Source organism: Cebidichthys violaceus, unplaced genomic scaffold (assembly GCF_023349555.1).
Source record: "Cebidichthys violaceus isolate CVI_PGR_0920_01 unplaced genomic scaffold, fCebVio1.0.p SCAF_49, whole genome shotgun sequence".
Lineage (NCBI taxonomy): Eukaryota > Metazoa > Chordata > Actinopteri > Perciformes > Stichaeidae > Cebidichthys > Cebidichthys violaceus.
In genome coordinates this window covers 549,693-567,670 of record NW_027176694.1, presented here as the reverse complement: position 1 = coordinate 567,670, position 17,978 = coordinate 549,693, and the positions used below count along the sequence as shown (strand labels likewise).

Sequence of the window (17,978 nt, the reverse complement as noted above, 5' to 3'; positions counted from 1 at the left end):
AGCCAGGGAGGAAAATCCAATAGACACCTCTTAGCTGACTGCCTGTCTGCTGGCAGTAAACACGCAGGATGGATATGACACCATTAATGAATCACAGGGCTTCAGACGTTGCTCTGCGTCTGCCCTGCTCGGCTGAATCAAGGCGTTTTAAAATGATTATTTCTGTCCCTCCTTATTTCTGTCCCTCTCTGTCCATCACTACACACCTACTTCTGTCATTCCTCAAACTGTCTCTGGAGACATGCTCTGAGGTTGACCATGGAGGACAGCTTGTGTATCTGCCAGTGAATAGATAAGTCTTCACAAAGGCTTTACTGTCATCTGACAGATGCTGAAACTACACACAACTACGGAGTGGTCTCATTTATTAGGTGTTACCCACAGACTGTATATGAGAAGTCACCCATTGGTTTGCGGACTGCCGTCGCCATCTTGGTTTTGTGCAACAAGAAGAGTGGGAGGAGCTAAGTACAACCGAAAAACACTGAAAAACACATTTTTAGGCGACCAAAATGTTACGGTTAACTTTCATGGACTGGGAAAACACTGTGAAAAGTTTAAAGTTGTGAGACAAAAACACTGACAACTCCCAGACCGGACAACTTCGAAGAAGCGACCTGTCAATCACAAGGTAGCCCCGCCCTAACAAACCCTTCCAGTGTCAGTAGCTGCTGAGCTCCAATCCACCCGAGGCATGCAATCAATTTCCCTCCTTTTTTTTACTGACAAAATTCAGAAAATTAGACAAGCAGTCAGTGCCTCCTCACCAACCACAGGATATGTGTTGTCCCCATCTCTGGATAACATCCACTCAAATATCATGACACAATTTCATTCAATTAACCTCAGAAGCCCAGAAGACATTATTCAACATCTGAAGTCATCCTCCTGCTGCTTTCTTTTTTCAAAAATATTTCGAACTGCATGACCACTGATCTTTTACAAATTGTAAACACATCCCTTCTCTAACGCTAACTTTGTCTGTCTGTCGTTTGGCGGGGTTTCATCGGTTTCTTTTCACTGAGAGCGGCTGCCTACTGTGGTTGGAAATTACGCCGATGAGAGCGGTGAACCAGTTAAGGCCGTAAAAAACCCAAACAATGAGCTTACAGATGCTAAAAGGCTTCAGAAGAGCTAACTGAGGGGAACTGCAGGGTCAAGTGAAAGATGCCTGCGGGGGTGTGACCCCGTCATGTTACACATAGTGAAACATATTGATCAGTGCAGATTTAAGTTACATGCTCATACTTTTGTCTGGCCACTGACTGGGTATTTTCCCTCATAAAGTGAAGTTCATAACATAGCAGAGTGCTTAAGCAGCTTAGTATTTCCAGAGATTGTTTGACAGGACACTTGTATTATGACAACACGGAGCAGGTAGCTTTAGCAGATTGTTTCATTAGCAATATTACCTTTCATCCATCATTTCTAGAATGAAATACATGGATTTATAGAGTCAATAATCTGCAGATGGTGCCGTATTACATCAGGTCTTATCTCTGCACCGCTTCATCGACCACCGTCTGTCTGTGTGGCTGATTCTGATTCAACAGTCTCATTCGCATTGCGATCCTTTCTTCCCTTTCGGTCACGACACTTTCTCCGCTGTGGAATATTCCGCTTCTTCCTCTGCCTCGCGCTGGTATCAATGACTGACTGCAGGGAGAAGCGGTAGTCAGTGTGACTCACTCACACCGGGCGATGGTGGTGTAATGTGAAGCACTTATTTTAATACATGTCAATGAGATGGGGAAAACGGCAGCCTCCAGAGGCAACTCTGTTGATAGAAAGTAGCCCCTCCTGCTTGCAATAAGTGTGCTGCTTACTAAAAATGTATTTGATGTCAAAATACGAGGGATTGGCTCATTTAGACGGACGTTTACATCTGCAAAAGCTGTCGGATGTTTCTAAACTTTCTAAAAAGTACAGATATCAAAAGACTGAGCACCTTATTACTGGAGCGACGGGTTAGAACGGGTTGATTAATACGGAACACGTGGAAATATCTCATTGCGTTTTTCATATGCTTTGCTCATTTGAGGAAACGCTGCTCATTGAAAATTAGGATGCGAGAGAGTGCGGCTGTGAAATGCAGCAAAGCCCACACCCAGTAGCACCGCATCCACTCCTGTTTGTCATTTCTTCGCCCATCTGCTGTCATTGCTTGAATCAAAAAGGGATTGGGCACACGCTGTACCGGTGCCGAGTCTCTCCCCACTGCTAATATCCACCATCTGACCTTCTGTCTCTCCTCTCCTCGGTGCTTCTCAGACCTGATCCAGGCCACCCAGGAGACCAATGTGAACGTCCCCCAGATGGCCGACGTGCTGATGGAGCGGGTCGGCAACGCCAGCTGGGTGGTGGTTTTCAAGGCTCTGATCACCACACACCACCTCATGGTGACTGGCAACGAGGTGAGGCGACAACGCACCGTTACACACACCCTGAAAACGTGCCTTTGTTGGTTGCTGGTTTTAATGTCTGATAAAATACAGTCAGGGGAAGTGAGTGAGTATTGATATAGCCTTGAGCTAGGGACTTTACCCCATGATGGGATGTCTGCATCCATTTGTCGAGAGCTTTAAATGAAGTAATGCTGTCAGACAATGTGAAATAAAGTTATTATTCCGGCCTTTAAAATGCACTAATCGATATATACCAAAAATGAATGAAGACCATTTGTAACTAAGATTAACCCACAAAGAATTATCACCCAACTCTGCAGATCCCCTCAGACGTTTTAGCGTCTTTCAGTTCATAGTTTTGGTTTCATGGACCACAACTCTACTGTATTGGTTCATTCTCAGCACTCTCGTCAGTGTGATTTCCAGACAGAGTCTTGTAATATACGCTACCTGCCTAGCAACAAACGGCAGACAACAGTTAGCGACTATAGCGGCATTCAGCAACTGAGGATGCAGACAACATCTTTAGGAGTTGGGAAAGACCAAAATAGAGGAAAACAGGACCTACATTCACCAGGTGGAGAAAGACACGCCTCCAAATGAATGCTGATGTTGCTCCGCTGTCTGCTGGTTGTGTAAACCGCTTGCTGTTACTTAAGAACTACATTATACAAGGTGACAATATGTCAGTGCTGTGTCTGCAGCTTGTCGCGCTGCCCTCAAGTGGCCAAATATCAATTAATGCAAATGAAAACAGAGAACACGATGTTACGAGTGACTGGCCTTACTTCACCCCAATGTCCTCTCTGCACAATGCCTTTTACATTTTTTATGTTTGCTGCATGGTTGTAAATTTTGACCTCGGCAGCAGCCATGGAGTTAGCAAAGGGACTGGCCTCCTGCTTCCTGGTGCTGACCCCTTGACCCAATTTATGTCCTGACAGCAGAAGAAAGCTCTGAATGGGCACCAAGGGGAAACGCAGAGAGATAAACAGATGCTCCTTTACAGCCCATCAAAGAAACTAACTGCCACGGAATTGCAGATGATAAGACAGAGACAGAAAGAGAGAGAGAGAGACAAAGATAGACAATGCAGCAGAAAGAAGGAGGAAGTATTCTGCAACAGGAAAGAGTCAGAGAGAGTGTGCTGTAGCTGATGGAGACTGAGACGACAGAGAGAAATGCTGTGAGATCGACCCCGAGCTCATTAGTTATTAATTTACCTTCAATGCCTACTTATCCCGAGTCAAAACCATTGGGTGAGGGGGTCGCCTTCCCAGCATGCATTGGGTGGAAAGCAGAAGAGATTTAGCGATGTGAAGATAATAGAATTAACCTCTGCAATCGATACAGAAACAATTGTGGTGCCATGAGCTACTATGGGACAGACACACACACACACACACACACACACACACACACACACACACACACACGTTTCACAAATAAGCTCAGTTTGTGTGTGAATAACATGATGAAGTGATATTTTTTTCCCCATGTCTGTGCTCTCTTTGATATGGACACAAACGCTCAAGGGGACACAGTTTGAATCACAGTGTGTGATTTAAACTACGTTAGACAAGGCGATGTATGTACACTGTGCTGCATGTGTCTTCAGTCTCCTGAGACCTGTTTGCTTTTAAGCCAGAGCTTTGCTGTTGTAGTGTCCCTAATGATGATAGTGTGCGTATTGACCGAAGAGAGAGAATGAAAGTGAAGAAGACAGTGGGAGGAGGGGAGGTATCGTGGTAGCGCACACCATCTCTCCAGGGAGGGTTTTTCATTCTCAGCCTCCCTCATGCAAGTATGCTCCGTTTTGTGTAAATGCAGCCACTGAATAAGCATCAGCAGTGGTGTGTGTGTGTGTGTGTGTGTGCGTGTGTGTGTGTGTGTGTGTGTGTGTGTGTGTGTGTGTGTGTGTGTGTGTGTGTGCGTGCGTGGTATGCATTTATGTCCACGTGTCACTGTGATAAGCCTGTTCTTGCAGGGCTGCAGAGGGAGCCGGTTTTGTCTTTATTATGCTGTATTCTCTGGTCCCCTTCATGTGTCTAATTCATTATTCACACCCTCCCACTCACGGAAGCTACAGCATTGCTCCTTTAAAGCTGGATTTCTCCCTAATCACTGATGAGAAAGGACTAGTATAGAATCACACCTCTCATATTAATTCCACTTTCTGCTGCAGGCACTTTCACAGGTTTAGCGCTGAAAGCGCTGAACAGCCCCTTTGAGATGGCTGTGAACGTCAAACAAACCTTCCCCTTTTATATTTAAAATGGAGCCATCTGTTTGAATATGACCATGAAAATATAACACGCCACGACTGCTGGGATATATAGTGTTCATTCATAACTGTGTGTTGTAATGCCTGGTTATTTCTCAGTTGATGAATAAGTATATTTTTGAATTTAGTTTCGTTATGTATTATCCATTAAAGATTCATCGCAGTGTTTTAGTGAGACACCATGACGTCTTGAATCTGTTTCATCAAGAATGCTAACTAAGCTATTTTTTGCCTCAGCCTAAATTGGAGCCAAATTTTTTGGAGTTTGTCATTTAGTGCCCGGTGGAGAACTAAACCCTGTGCCTTTGTTCTCTCCTGCAGAGATTCCTGCAGTTCCTGGCATCTAGAAACACCTTGTTCAACCTCAGCAACTTCCTGGACAAAACCGGCTCCCACGGTGGGTTTTGTTTCTCTCCTCCCTGTCTTTGACTTACCCAGCCCTCCTTCTTTCTGACCTTTCCTTTGTCAATGAATTCCCCATTTAATGTTTTGTGTTTCCCACTTACAATTAATACATTTAACACATGTTTTAATAAGCGACAGCAAGAATGAGCTTGAATGTTATAACCAGCCTAATCACTAATCTATCCATCCTTCAATTCCAGCTCCCCTAATCCCTTTCTCCCCCTTAATTAAACCCATCTCCATGGTGATAAACACTGGGCTCACAGTCTGTTGTCATGGACATTTAGTTATCTAGGCCCTAGACAACTAAATGTCTATAGGGCCTAGACACTCTAAGGTGAATGGAGTATCCTTATTGTTGAAATTGTTTTTTCTTGCCATGCGCTAGACGAGAAGTTACCCATTACTACCTTTGTTTTTCAACAGTGCCTTGCTAGCCGTCTCCCCGTGCCTCCAGTCTTTAAGCTAAGCTAACAGAATCCTGGCTCTGGTTTCATATTTAGCATACAGACAAGAAAGTTAGATAAGGATTGATGCCACTTTCATATATGTCTGTTAAATATGAAGTTACAGCCAGGAAATTTGCTTAGCTTAGTTTAGCTTAGCATGAAGACTGGAAGCCCGGGGAAACAGCTAGCCTGATTCTATAATTTGATGTACCTTGGTTGTGGTACACTTTAAGTAACAAAACCAAGTTCTAGAGATGCCAGTATGCATATTTTCCCTTTTGACGGAGCCATGCTGGCCGTTTCCTCCTAATTCTAATCTTTATGCTAAGCTAATCGGCTCCTAGCTTTTGCTCCATGCTTAGCGTACAGACACGAGTATGGCGTCAATCTTCTCATGTAGCTCTCAAGACCAAAAAATAAGTACGCAGATTTTCCAAAATGTTGAAGAGATGACTCCCATATATTTATCACAGGTGGAGTCTTTGCACCTCTGAAGGCTAAATACTCTTTACAATTGCACCCAAGACGTTTTTAAACTTTGTAATTGCCTAAATTGACTTTTTCTGATTTTTTGTGTGACTTTATGTAAGCCTAAGAGCCCACTAATCCCCTGCACTGACTGTTCCTGTGTTTAAGTGTGAGTGTTTTCTTCCTCAGGCTACGACATGTCCACATTCATCAGGCGCTACAGCCGCTATCTCAACGAGAAGGCCTTCGCCTACAGGCAGATGGCTTTCGACTTTGGCCGGGTCAAGAAAGGGTACCGTTTCTCATTTCTCACCGCACCGCGCTGCAATGACTATTTCAGCATTATTATTGATTTTTTTTAACTTTTGTTAGTTTAAACATGAACATGCCTGAACATGCCCCCATCTTACTTGCCCTCCACATCTATCAGAATAACACACATCCCACTGGGGTCCCATTAGTGCGTGGGATGGACTCAAGCCCGGCGTCGGGCCAAGTGCACGGCTATACCGCGTGTACTGAGTGCAGAGGTGACTACAGAGCGGGTTATTGCTCACGCTCGCAGAGTGGACGGCTCTGTTTAGCTGGCAGACACAAGGTCCCTCTGGCTACATAAGCCGGCACTGAAAAAATGTAACTGCAGACTTCAGAATAGAGATCAGGCACGTTGGTGGATAATACAGGATGTGTGGCAGGTATACACAGGTATTCAATGTGTTGACAGACGGACAGTATATGAATCTGAGCTGCTGCTCAATTCACACATGTGCTATTTCTTTCCGTCTCCCTCCGGTCTCAGAGCCGACGGAGTGATGAGGACCATGTCAGTGGAGAAGCTGTTGAAAGGAATGCCCACACTGCAGAGCCAGATCGACGCGCTGCTGGATTTCGAAGTGAGTGACTCGCTATTAGGGAACAAAGTCACTACACAAGGTTACTGAATTTGCCGAGGGATAATCACAGTGGAGAAGAAAAAAAAAAAGATGCCTGCTGGATTTAACAAAGCTTAGTGCTGGAGCAGCATCTATGAAGACATGCCAATTATAGCAGCCCTTTCACATTGAGGACCATTCTCACAGGGTTGAATTTAATTGTGTCTTCTATCGTTGAAAGAAACACGTATATAAACTGTGTGATATACAATTCTCTATTCTGTATACCTTCAATATACCAAAATAGAAGGGCTTTTTGACAGACTATAGAATAAAACTGTTCTTATACATTAAATCATTATCAACCTGTAACATTATCTGCCTCTGCTAAAATTTCATTGCCTTTTTTTATTAAAGACAGCTTTTTTTTTTTAAGCTTTGTTCTCATTTAAAAGCTATTTTGTGTTCCATCTGTTCATCTTCAAAATTCTAATCGCGCTGTTCCTCCTGGCTTTTGTTTCCGTCCGTAGGTGCATGCACAGGAACTGAACAATGGGGTGATCAATGCCTGCTTTCTCCTACTCTTCAAAGATCTGATAAAGTTATATGCCTGCTACAATGATGGCATCATTAACCTGCTAGGTAAGGAATCACTCCTCTCCAGGGCTGGAAACCTCTCCGGATATATGATGCCTGCATTCTATCCTTTTTTTATATCCAGAAAAAAAAGACAATTGGTATGGTTTTGCCCGCAGCCAATCACCACATGCGTTCTTCAATTTCACGCGTCGAGTGATTGGCTCGATTCCGCAGCAGCTGCAACCCACACGGTCTGTGGTGTGGTGAAGCGGAGGTGCAGGAGTGTGGTGCTGCGTATTTGAGTTGGCAGTTCAGTGTGTCCCACATGTCACCGAAACGACTGAAAGTACGGCTGTGCTACACGCCTGTGGTGTCTGGTAAAAACACATGTGGTGATGGTAGCGGCATATTACGCCGCTGAATGCTTCCATTCATATGACGGATGTAGAATGAAGTAGAGAAACAAGATATCAAATGAAGTACTCTATTGGTATTGGTATCACTTTAAGGGTGCAGGCATTGTTACTGGTATCGCAATTTTAAAAAACATTATCACTGGATTATTTAAATCAAGTAATTTTTTTGTTTTAAACAAATATTGGGAAGAAAAAAAATAACTATCACTGAGTAGTACATTTCTCAATACTTTCCAAGTAACCTACCCTGATGAAAATCTTTTAAAAAATGTTGGATTTCAAAAGTAATTGTCTAAAACAGCTGATCTCTGTATTTGAACGTTACCCAACTGGTGCTGTAGTGAGTATTTACAGCAGCAGAACACAGTGTGTGTGGGATCAACTCAAAATGACCTACAGTGTGTGTGTGTGTGTGTGTGTGTGTTCATAGTAATGAAGTCATGAACATGTCACCCAGTGCAACAGTGTGGTTCAATAGTTTTTCAATAGTTTATGGAAAACAATGGCGCTCTATGGCACAGAGGAGAAACATATATCAGGCTTCGGCTACACAGAAAATACGTGTTATTAGGATCAATGCGGTGTTGGTTTTTGGACGTTTCAGGGGATTTGTTGACAGAAGGAACAAACATTGAATAACCCCACAGACTTATTCTTTAATTTAACGAAGATAAGGACTCACATTTGACATTTCTCTGTTTTCCAGAAAAGTTTTTCCAGATGAAGAGAAGCCAGTGTAAAGACGGGCTGGAGATCTACAAAAGATTCCTGACGCGAATGACTCGGGTTTCAGAATTCTTCAAAATTGCTGAGGTAGCCTATAATACTGAATAACAGCTAAATCTTGTACTGTTTGGCAACTGTTGCACTGAAATGTCACTCTTCTTTTACAGCAAGTGGGAATAGACAAAAATGACATACCGGAACTCACTCAGGTAAGTCAGACTCAGGCTTTTCCTCACATTTAATTATTTTCCGTGAATTGTTATTCCTGGGTCCTTTCAGTTTTTTTTAAGGCTACATGCTAACAGAGCATGTCAGTGTTGTGTTTTTTCTAACTCTACCGCATGTCGTGGGAATGTCTAAAGCTACCATCTGTTTTTTTTCTCCTGCTATGTTCACCATTATTGATAATAATATCCGTGACATTCACTGACCGCCACACTACCTTGTAAAAAGGAGACATATCCAAACTGTGCCTCATGCACTTCCATTCTCCGGGCAACCAATGAGCTGTGGTTATTTTGGTGATTGACGGCCCCTGTGCCCGCCTTCTCTTGTCACTTCCAGAGGTGCAGATTGATCATTCAGACTGAGAGTGTGAGTAGTGAGCGCAGAGCTATAGCTTTGGTCAACAGACAGCTTAGGGAAGGCCAACATGTTCAACTCTCTTTGAGTGCACTGAATTGAAGCACACTGCACAGCGAGTGCACACCCAGCAGACAGACATCGGGCGCTCCGATGAAGTGGGACGATGTGACTGGAAGAGCCGATTGGATAAGCTGCGATATGCTGAGCAATGCTGCTGAGGCGGCTGTTTTCCGCTGCTAAATCTCTGAGCCAAACATAGTTTTAGTTCAACGACTGTATCGCGGCACAGCAGATTGTTATCCTCAAGTTGCGCTGAAGAGTTTCCATAACAGCTATAAAGTCACTGTAAAGGTTATTGTTTTACCTTTTTTGTTCCCTGAATTTTGGGTCATTGAATACAAGTGATTCCCAGAAGGAGAAACCTAATTTGTCCTGTTGGTTCCTGAATGAGTCCCAGGCGTCTAAACTGTGTTCTGCTGTGGAAACTCTATAGCTATAACTAACGTCTATAGAAAGGTGACATGGCAGTACGGACGACTTGCATGAAAAGCATGTTGTAACGCTGTCTGATTGAACTCAGCCTTGTTGGGCCGCAGAGAGCTAATAGTTTAAAACAGAACCACAGCATGCTGAATGTACGACACTTGCATTGTAGAGTTCTTGAAATAGAGATGGATTGTTGGATCTCCTGAACCGATCAAATTCATCAATTCATGACAATGGATTTTGGTAAAACCTTGTGGACTTGCTTGTGTTGCCAGATTAGCTTGAGTCAAAGCTACGTGCCTGTATTGTGTTAGCAGACTGGATTTGTGGCCAACAGATAGATATGGTTTTGACATTTTTGTAAACATGCTTGTGTGTTTTCTTGCCCGGAATTAGCTGAGAAGATTGATACCACTCACGTGTATGTATAATACATATATGAAGCTAAAGCCAATAGGTGATTAACTTAGCTTAGCACCAAAAACAGAGGAAAATGGCTAGCCTGGTTCCGTCAAAACTCACAAACTAACATGTTATATCTTGTTTGCTGAACAAACACTAAACATGAAAACAAGTATTTGTGGTTTTATGGGTAGTTATGTGCTGGACTACTTCTGTACTGATCTAGTGAGTTCAACAGTTAATGGTACTGTTAGCAAAGCTAATCCCCTGCTAGCAGTAACTTCATACAGATAAAGAGGTTTTCTTGAAAAGGTTTTTTAAATATTATTGTCTGTTTCAATGTCTTGCAGCTACTTTGCACTCTGATGTTGTTTCTGTGCCTTGACATCTTGTAATATTTGCTTTTTTTTTAGCCTTATCAATATTAGTTGGAACTAATCTTGATGTTTTTATTGGATTACAGTTTCTTTTTAGCAGTTTATGACACTGTTAATAGCAAAATGTTTCCATTAAAAATTCTTCTGCTAGAAAGGCACATCATGCCATTGACATGTTGGTTGGATCTTAGCATTAAGCTGAGCGGGTTAACGGCAAAATTGTACACAATGTCTCTGTTATGGCATGATAAATACCAGGTCAGTGACCCTATCTCAATGATGCTACCATTTTTCTTACTAGCTAATGTGCACCAGTGTTTCAAGTAATACTCATACATTAAATGCCATAAATTAAGCAGGACAACATCATTGATCTTCACAACCCAACCTATATATCTTAGAGTCCCGTCTTTAAAAATGAGGTACTGTACGGGAGATAAAGTTTGATTAATGCGTCAAGGAGAGCAAACTCTATCAATCTCCCAGATCCGTCAAACTACAGTGAATTAATCTCATTCACGGCCAACGATTTCTACTCTTATCCCCTCCCGGAGGATTTACAGCAGCACAAACGAGACAGAATAATGTTACCATCCGACTAACTTTATAAAAGTGTTATGTCATGTACACTTGCGTGAGCAGATGTAGGAAACACTCTGCAAATGATGGCAGAGTCCGTCGCATCGGATCATATTTCAAACATATGCCTGAAGGCCCGTTGCTTGTTGCTTCCACAGGGAGATGATTCAGCAACGTACAGTATACATTGGCATCTATAGAGTCACCTGTACTTGCTCAGAGGTCCAGTAATAGAGCTGTGATATCCGTCCTTTGTCTGCAGAACAGCCTTTTTGGTTCTTGCTGGTGAGGACACTTTAAAGTCCCTGGAAGATTAATGGTCTTCCCATCCTAGTCAGTGCCAAGACAACAAAAAAAATGATCAGCCTCTCTGCGTCGTTGGTCTCTCAATGTTTTAGGGATAATAGACTAGACAGCTTTAAATAGATAGATCCAGGTAAAGGAGCATGGTATTAAGGAAAGTGAATTAGTGACTGTTTTAGCTTTGACCTCTCTTAATAAGCCTAAGGATGTTAAACTATCCTTTTTACTGCATGTCGGGAGGTGATAACGTCCCATTTAGCCTGGTCGAGCATGCAGCTTTGCATCGTGACTTGCTGGAACATTGTTTTCTCTATAAGCATTGAGATTAAACCGTATTCTGTTTTCTTTTCTGCTGCTCTTTTATGGTCATTTGTTTTTTCGTACCCCGTTTAATCCCCCCAACTTGAATTTTGGATACTCAATGCTACGGACACATTTGGTTGGTACTCAAACAATATTGATACCCAACAGCCCTGGTCTGGGCTTCTGAAGGTTTGTTTACGTTGTCATAAACAGAAGCATATAATAATTTGCAAAGACAAGATGTAAAACAGTAAAACAACACGAATAAAATAGTTTGCAGGTAGTGAAGAAAAAGTTTCAGGATTTTCAACTCGTGAATTTAAGGCCAATTGTAATTATGTAATTAGAAAGCAGTTGCTCTACATTTGGCACGTAGATTTCAGTACCATCTGGATAACAGTTAAAGTTGAAAACACAATTTAAGAAACTTTCACTGAGAGGGTAGCATGTACACCGAAAATAGCAATGCATCTGACAACCAGTGACGGACTGAAGTTCAGAGAGACTTGGAGAATAGAGTCGGTGTCTGTGAGTCAAGTGCTGTCAAGTCGATGTTGATTCGATTATTCTGAAAAACTGCACAAGGAAGATGATTATCAGAGCAGCAGGAGCATGATCTGTCAGGATATATTGGGCGCCCTGCGGGCCATGCAACCTGCAGTATGAGCGCGAGCGAGATAAAGACTCCCACCCCAGCTGGGGGGGACATCTATCATCTTTCAGGATGAAGGTGACCTCAACCTGAGCATGAGCTCTCCGTATGATGAAGGTGCAGCAGAGGTTACTCTCATTCCAAGAGGAGGCATAGCCAATCAACTCATGACCCAGTTCTTCAGCGTTTCTATCTGACTGGTGCGGTCCACTGTCTTTTCTTGTGGGTTGTAATCAGCTGTCCGTCCCCGTTGTATCAACCTCTCCTTATTATTCTACAGGCCCCAGAAAGTCTTCTGGAGTCCCTGGAGACCCACCTTAACACGCTGGAGGGGAAGAAGCCGTAAGTAGCTCGATACATACCGGCAGGCTGTTTCCTGTTTGAATCGTTTACCAGCAGTAACACAAAACTGAAGCTTCAATGATCCCCTAATTATACAGTTTAACGCTTCTTGTCATGCTGAAAGACATATCTGTTGGGATTTTGGCTCACGTTAGCTTGGCAGTCCAGCATGCACCTGGGTTTGTTGACGGTTTCATCTTTGTGTTACTGCAGTGACTGCTCTATTTGTTACTCCTCTAACGTGTCATTTCCTCTGTCTTTACTCAACTCAGAGAGGATAAGTAAGTATTCTCTGTCAACGAGAAAAGGAATTCAATAATATTCATACCATTGTATGTATTGATAAATACTTTTTTGTTCCCCAGTTGTCAGTGAGTCTATAGAAATGACATCTGAGCAAACGACTGACATTTGTATTGTTGCGAACTACAATTTTGCTCAGGAAGCTTTTCTATAGAAAACACTTTTTTCTTTTTAACGTGTTTCTCACATTTCGTGACCCTACACACTGTGCATCACCGTTGTCATTGGCATACAGTACAATGACGAGCCTTTTTAGCTGATGCCACTACTAACACATTCACCTTTTGTAATCATCTTACTGCACAATCGGCCCTGACTTTTACAAAAGCTTTAGACGCATGCCGTTCAGAAACATTCAGCTCTCACTTTCTGCCTGCAATGTTTAAAAGCGAAGCTTTGTTGAGGAGGAGCAGAGGCCGAGATGCTGTTGCTCAGCAGTGCAGCGTGGGTCCATTAATAGCAGATGTGTACTGAATGTAATTGCTTTGGAATGCTGGCTGCCTGAAAAACACCAAAGTGATAGTTAAGCTGTCACTTTGCCTCCCATCTCAGTAACAGCCATTATGTTTCAGCATTCATCATTAAACTCTTTAACTCATGTGCTATCATTGTTTTTGCAGGTCGCCCACTAAGGTAAGCTACATTTCATGATAATCATAATCTAGCGGTCTTTACTTATGTATTGCACTTTTCAATGTCAAAAGCACAGTTATTGAGATCTTTGCAGAGTGAGGGTACTTTGACTTTCCACAGTTTCTACTACAGACAGGAAGTGATTCATTGTGAAGTCATGTGTTGAATCGCATCAGCTTACATAACCGCGTTGTGCGCCGTGTAAACGAGGTTTCCTTTCTCTGCAGCAGGATGCGACGGCCAACAACAGCTCGCCGGCAGCGGCCGCTGCCGCTGTCGCCGTCGCACCGGCCAGGCGTGCGCCTCCCACTCCCGGCGGCGGGCCCCCCGCTCGCCCCGGGCCACCTGCCAAACCTCCTCCGCCCTCTGTCACCCCCACCGCGCCGGCCCCCACCATCACCGCCACCCCTACCAGCAAGTAAGAGTCACTCAAGAACATTACAAATGGTTTCGGACTGAGCTGCATTAATATCAGAGCATCAATATTGCATTAGAAATGGATTGCCTCTGTCAGCAGCCCTCTCTTGTTCTCTTTCTTTGTGTTTAGTGCCCTTGATGATGGCTTCTTGTTGGATCTGGACCCCATGGCCTCATCAGCAAAGGGCGCAGCAGCGACTTCCTCCATGACTGGATGGGGAGGTGAGAACTTTCTGCTCCGTCACAACCTGGTTGTTAAGGCCCCGGCCCTCTTAGTTGGTGTTGCTGCACACACATCTGCAGTAGTGATAGCAGTGGTAGATTTAAGCTGTAGCTGACTAATTAGACAACGCTAACGTTAACTCAATGAATTGGTTCCAGCTGACTTTTTGATGATTCTTTTCCATACTTGTTTGTGTTTTCAAACACTATGTTTTCAATTTAAACGTTACGAGAGAAAATGCTTTTAGCATCCCAGACCAGGTAACACTCAGTGGGGAAATAATGTTACTACACAGTGGATGTGTTGGATGTAAACAGGGTTAATTTGATCAAATGTCGCCTGTTACTCACAAAATGTATTACGATAATGACATGTTGGATTCAGAAGAAGCTCTGTATTAAGCTAGTTAGCAGGACATGCGATTGCAGCTTCTTCTTCTGCAGTTTAGCAATTTTCTGGGGCTGAAAATAGATATTGAGTGGCCTAAAGTTGAATGTATTTACAAAAAAAATATGCCAAATGTGGCACACTTAAATTCCATACAATGTTTCATTCCGTTAACTACAAACCTTTTTACTTGATGACCATTTTCCAAAGTTTCCCTAGATTGAGGTCCCTGCAGAGCGATTTTTATATCACAGTCAAATTAATGGAAACCAAATGCTACTTAGAAGATAAAAAAAAAAATCTAAAAAGTTTGCTTTTGCAAGTTCAACTTGTAGTAAATGAGCTGAAACAATCGAACTGTGGTCTTTTGAAATGACCACGTAAAGGAGTGGTACCCTCAGTGATGCCTTTTATTGGATGCTGTGGTTTGAATAGCAGAGCAGTTTCCATTCTAAAGCTGCTGTTGCTCTTTGGCATGTTCTCTGTTTAGCCCCACATCTCCACTGATAGCCTGAAGATGGCCACAGTCCAACTGTACTCTAAAGTAAATTAAGGAGCTTTTAGCTTTATTGGGCTTAACCATCGGCCCATGTGTGCTTTTTTTTTTTCCCTGACTCGTTCTCTATAATGTGGGCAGCTTGCAAATGAAATATGTCTAAATTTCATCAGTGCATTTCTATAGTTTAAAATCATTCATTCTCTTTCACCTGTCTCTCTGTCTGTCTGTCTGTTGTGCAGATCTCTTGGCAGAGGGTGAGTACTCTGGCATTTGATTTTCTCCTGACTTTCTACCTGACGTTCTCCATGTCTTTGCGTCAAGCTATTTTCACTATTTTCTTTTTTTTTTCATTTTTCACACTGCCGTCTTCCTCCCTATCTCTTTTTTTCCCCCCCTCTTGTCCTATTCCTCTCTTTCGTGGGTTGTGACTGGGTCGTGGCGTTCGGATTACGCGGTTTCTCCACATAGCAGCACCGCCTGCCACTGATGAAGCCTCTGAAGCTCTCCTAGAGGAGGGAGAGTCTGATGCTGCCGATGTAGCGGCTGCTGCCCCTGCACCTCCCGCGCCCAAAGCCGCTCCCGCTGCAGCCGCACCGGCGCCCGCCTCGCTGCCCGTCTCCGCTCCCGCCCCCGCCTCAGCCGCTGACATGGACCTTTTCGGAGGTCAGTCTGGTCCAAGACAGAATGTAGACCAGGATACCCAGCATGGCAGCCTGCCTGCTTGTCTACAACATATATTGTTTTTTACAGATTAGTTTACTTTTGTATGAAGTTGGTACTTAAAGGATTAGGGTTAGATTATCACTCCCTAAACCACAAAAAGTCTCCAGGCTTTTCTCCCATCAGATTACACATTTATGAGATGTCTGCAATGTGATATATTTGATGCAACATAAGAATCCTGCTAGAAATATGTATGTAAATGTACATTATTACTATTATTTTAGTAAGCAGATGGCACCATAGCCCCAGTGTGCCCCCTCATGCATTACCATTATATTTGAGCCACGGAGCTGAACAATCTGATTTTCAAAAAAAAGATTATTACAGTCTTTGAACAAATCAGAGTGTTGTTTGAGAACACATACTGTTGTTTGACAGAATTTCCAGAAACCTTAAAGAATGAATTTTTGTCTGGTGCTCGATGAAAAAGTGTTTTTAATGCGTTTCTCAAGTATATAGAATATATTTCTATGCAGTCATTCAGTACATGACATATGTCCTTGGTCTTTTTTCAAAACACACACAAAAGATAAACACCAAAAGAGGTGCACTTTTTTTTATTAGGCAGTGCAATATTTTTTCATTTAGTCTTCAAGAATTCTGGAAATATCTTCAGAACAGCAATAAGCGTTTTTTGAATGACCTTCTGAGCTTTTCAAAGATTGCCGGGTGTTTTTCAGCTGTGACTCAAATGCAATGGTTTTCTATCCTCACCGTTTTCTAATGACATCATGCTTTGTTGCAACCATGCACACTAACCTGCTGACATACCGTCAAGCACGGCGTTGAGCACAGAGCGAACTGTGTACCATTTGTGGCACATCCCAAAAATATGAGCCCGTATTGTGGATTACTTGCTTTTCTCTGGGTTTATTCAAGGCTGCACAGTTGCAACAAAAAAAATTACAAACGCTAATGAGTTTTGACATTAACAAGTTACAAACATTCACCGGAGTGTTTTGTCATAATCTCGCGCGGCTCAATAAACCCACTGCACTGTAATTAATCTGCTATTATGACATTGTATTTTGGGGATTTGTAGCGTTTTGCCTTTTTTTTATTCATCACCCTTAATGGTTCTCCCCTAATGACCTACTAACAGTTTCATAAATATGTCAAGAAGATGAGTCGCTGGATTTTATTTAATTAAATTTTGGCTTCATAATGTTAACCTCAACCCTAGCATTCGAAAAGTATCAGCTGAAAAGAGACGATTGAGTTTCTTTGTCAAAGAGAGCCTTTTGCCTCGTCCATCCCTGAACTTGACATTCTCCCTCTTGTCACAAAGTACAAGTAACTTGTGACAACTTGCCTCATTTCACAAAACCCGCACAGGTGGTGCACTCACTGAATGCAGCATTATGCAGCCCTTCAAAAAAGCTCAACACGCGACTGCTGCTCCAATCAGATCTTCCGCTGCAGTAACCTGGGCTGCATATTTCTTGTATTCTCTACTTTTTCCTGATGCTGACCTCTCATTTCTGTTTCCCTGTTCATTCCATCTGTTTACTCATCTTTCGTTCTTTACATCCATGTGTCTGTCGGGTGTTATGTTGTTTTGCGTTCCGGCTGTTTTCGTCTGCAATACCCTAGATGCGTTTGCACCTTCCCCAGGAGACGGTCCTGCCGCCGTGGCCGCGGGCCCCGCTGCCGATGCTTTTGGTGGATCTGGTGGGTGACAAAACGACTTCTTGTGTGTGTGTGTGTGTGTGTGTGTGTGTGTGTGTGTGTGTGTGTGTGTGTGTGAATATGAAAGCTGTTGCTTTTATTATACCAAAGCTGCTTCTGCTTCCATAGGAGACAGTAGAATGAACATGTCCCCTCAGCGACTACTGTCTCACCCCAAATCCTGCTTTAATGCCCCAGTCATAAACCCTCTCCTCCCTCATCTCAAATACTCTTCTCCTCCTAATATTCAACCACTGAATACTGCAGTAAAAAGCACAGAGCAGCAATTAACTGTACGGTAGTCCAAGAATGAATACCATTTGTTTTGATACCTGATACCTGGTGATTATAATGATGATTATATTAATCATTGTCAAGCTTTTTTTCTTTCTTTTTTTTTAATAGCTATTTAGTCTCTCACTTTTGCCTTATATATGTAGCAGGACAATGACCGGAGCAATCTAAGTTGTAATTTATTTAACATGCCTCGCC

At 42.8% G+C, this 17,978-nt stretch overlaps 1 protein-coding gene across 1 annotated transcript in view; it reads left to right on the top strand.

The window, feature by feature from the left end:
- The window catches only part of LOC137887212 (clathrin coat assembly protein AP180), a 32,906-nt gene extending 20,269 nt beyond the window's left edge, over positions 1-12,637 (top strand). Inside the window, exons 2-9 of the mRNA XM_068730030.1 lie at positions 2,272-2,414; positions 5,011-5,086; positions 6,201-6,303; positions 6,811-6,904; positions 7,414-7,525; positions 8,585-8,691; positions 8,772-8,813; positions 12,572-12,637. Of these exons, the coding sequence (XP_068586131.1) occupies positions 2,272-2,414; positions 5,011-5,086; positions 6,201-6,303; positions 6,811-6,904; positions 7,414-7,525; positions 8,585-8,691; positions 8,772-8,813; positions 12,572-12,637 (743 nt within the window). The remainder of the gene's footprint in view (positions 1-2,271; positions 2,415-5,010; positions 5,087-6,200; positions 6,304-6,810; positions 6,905-7,413; positions 7,526-8,584; positions 8,692-8,771; positions 8,814-12,571) is intronic.
- Positions 12,638-17,978: the final 5,341 nt, after the last annotated feature.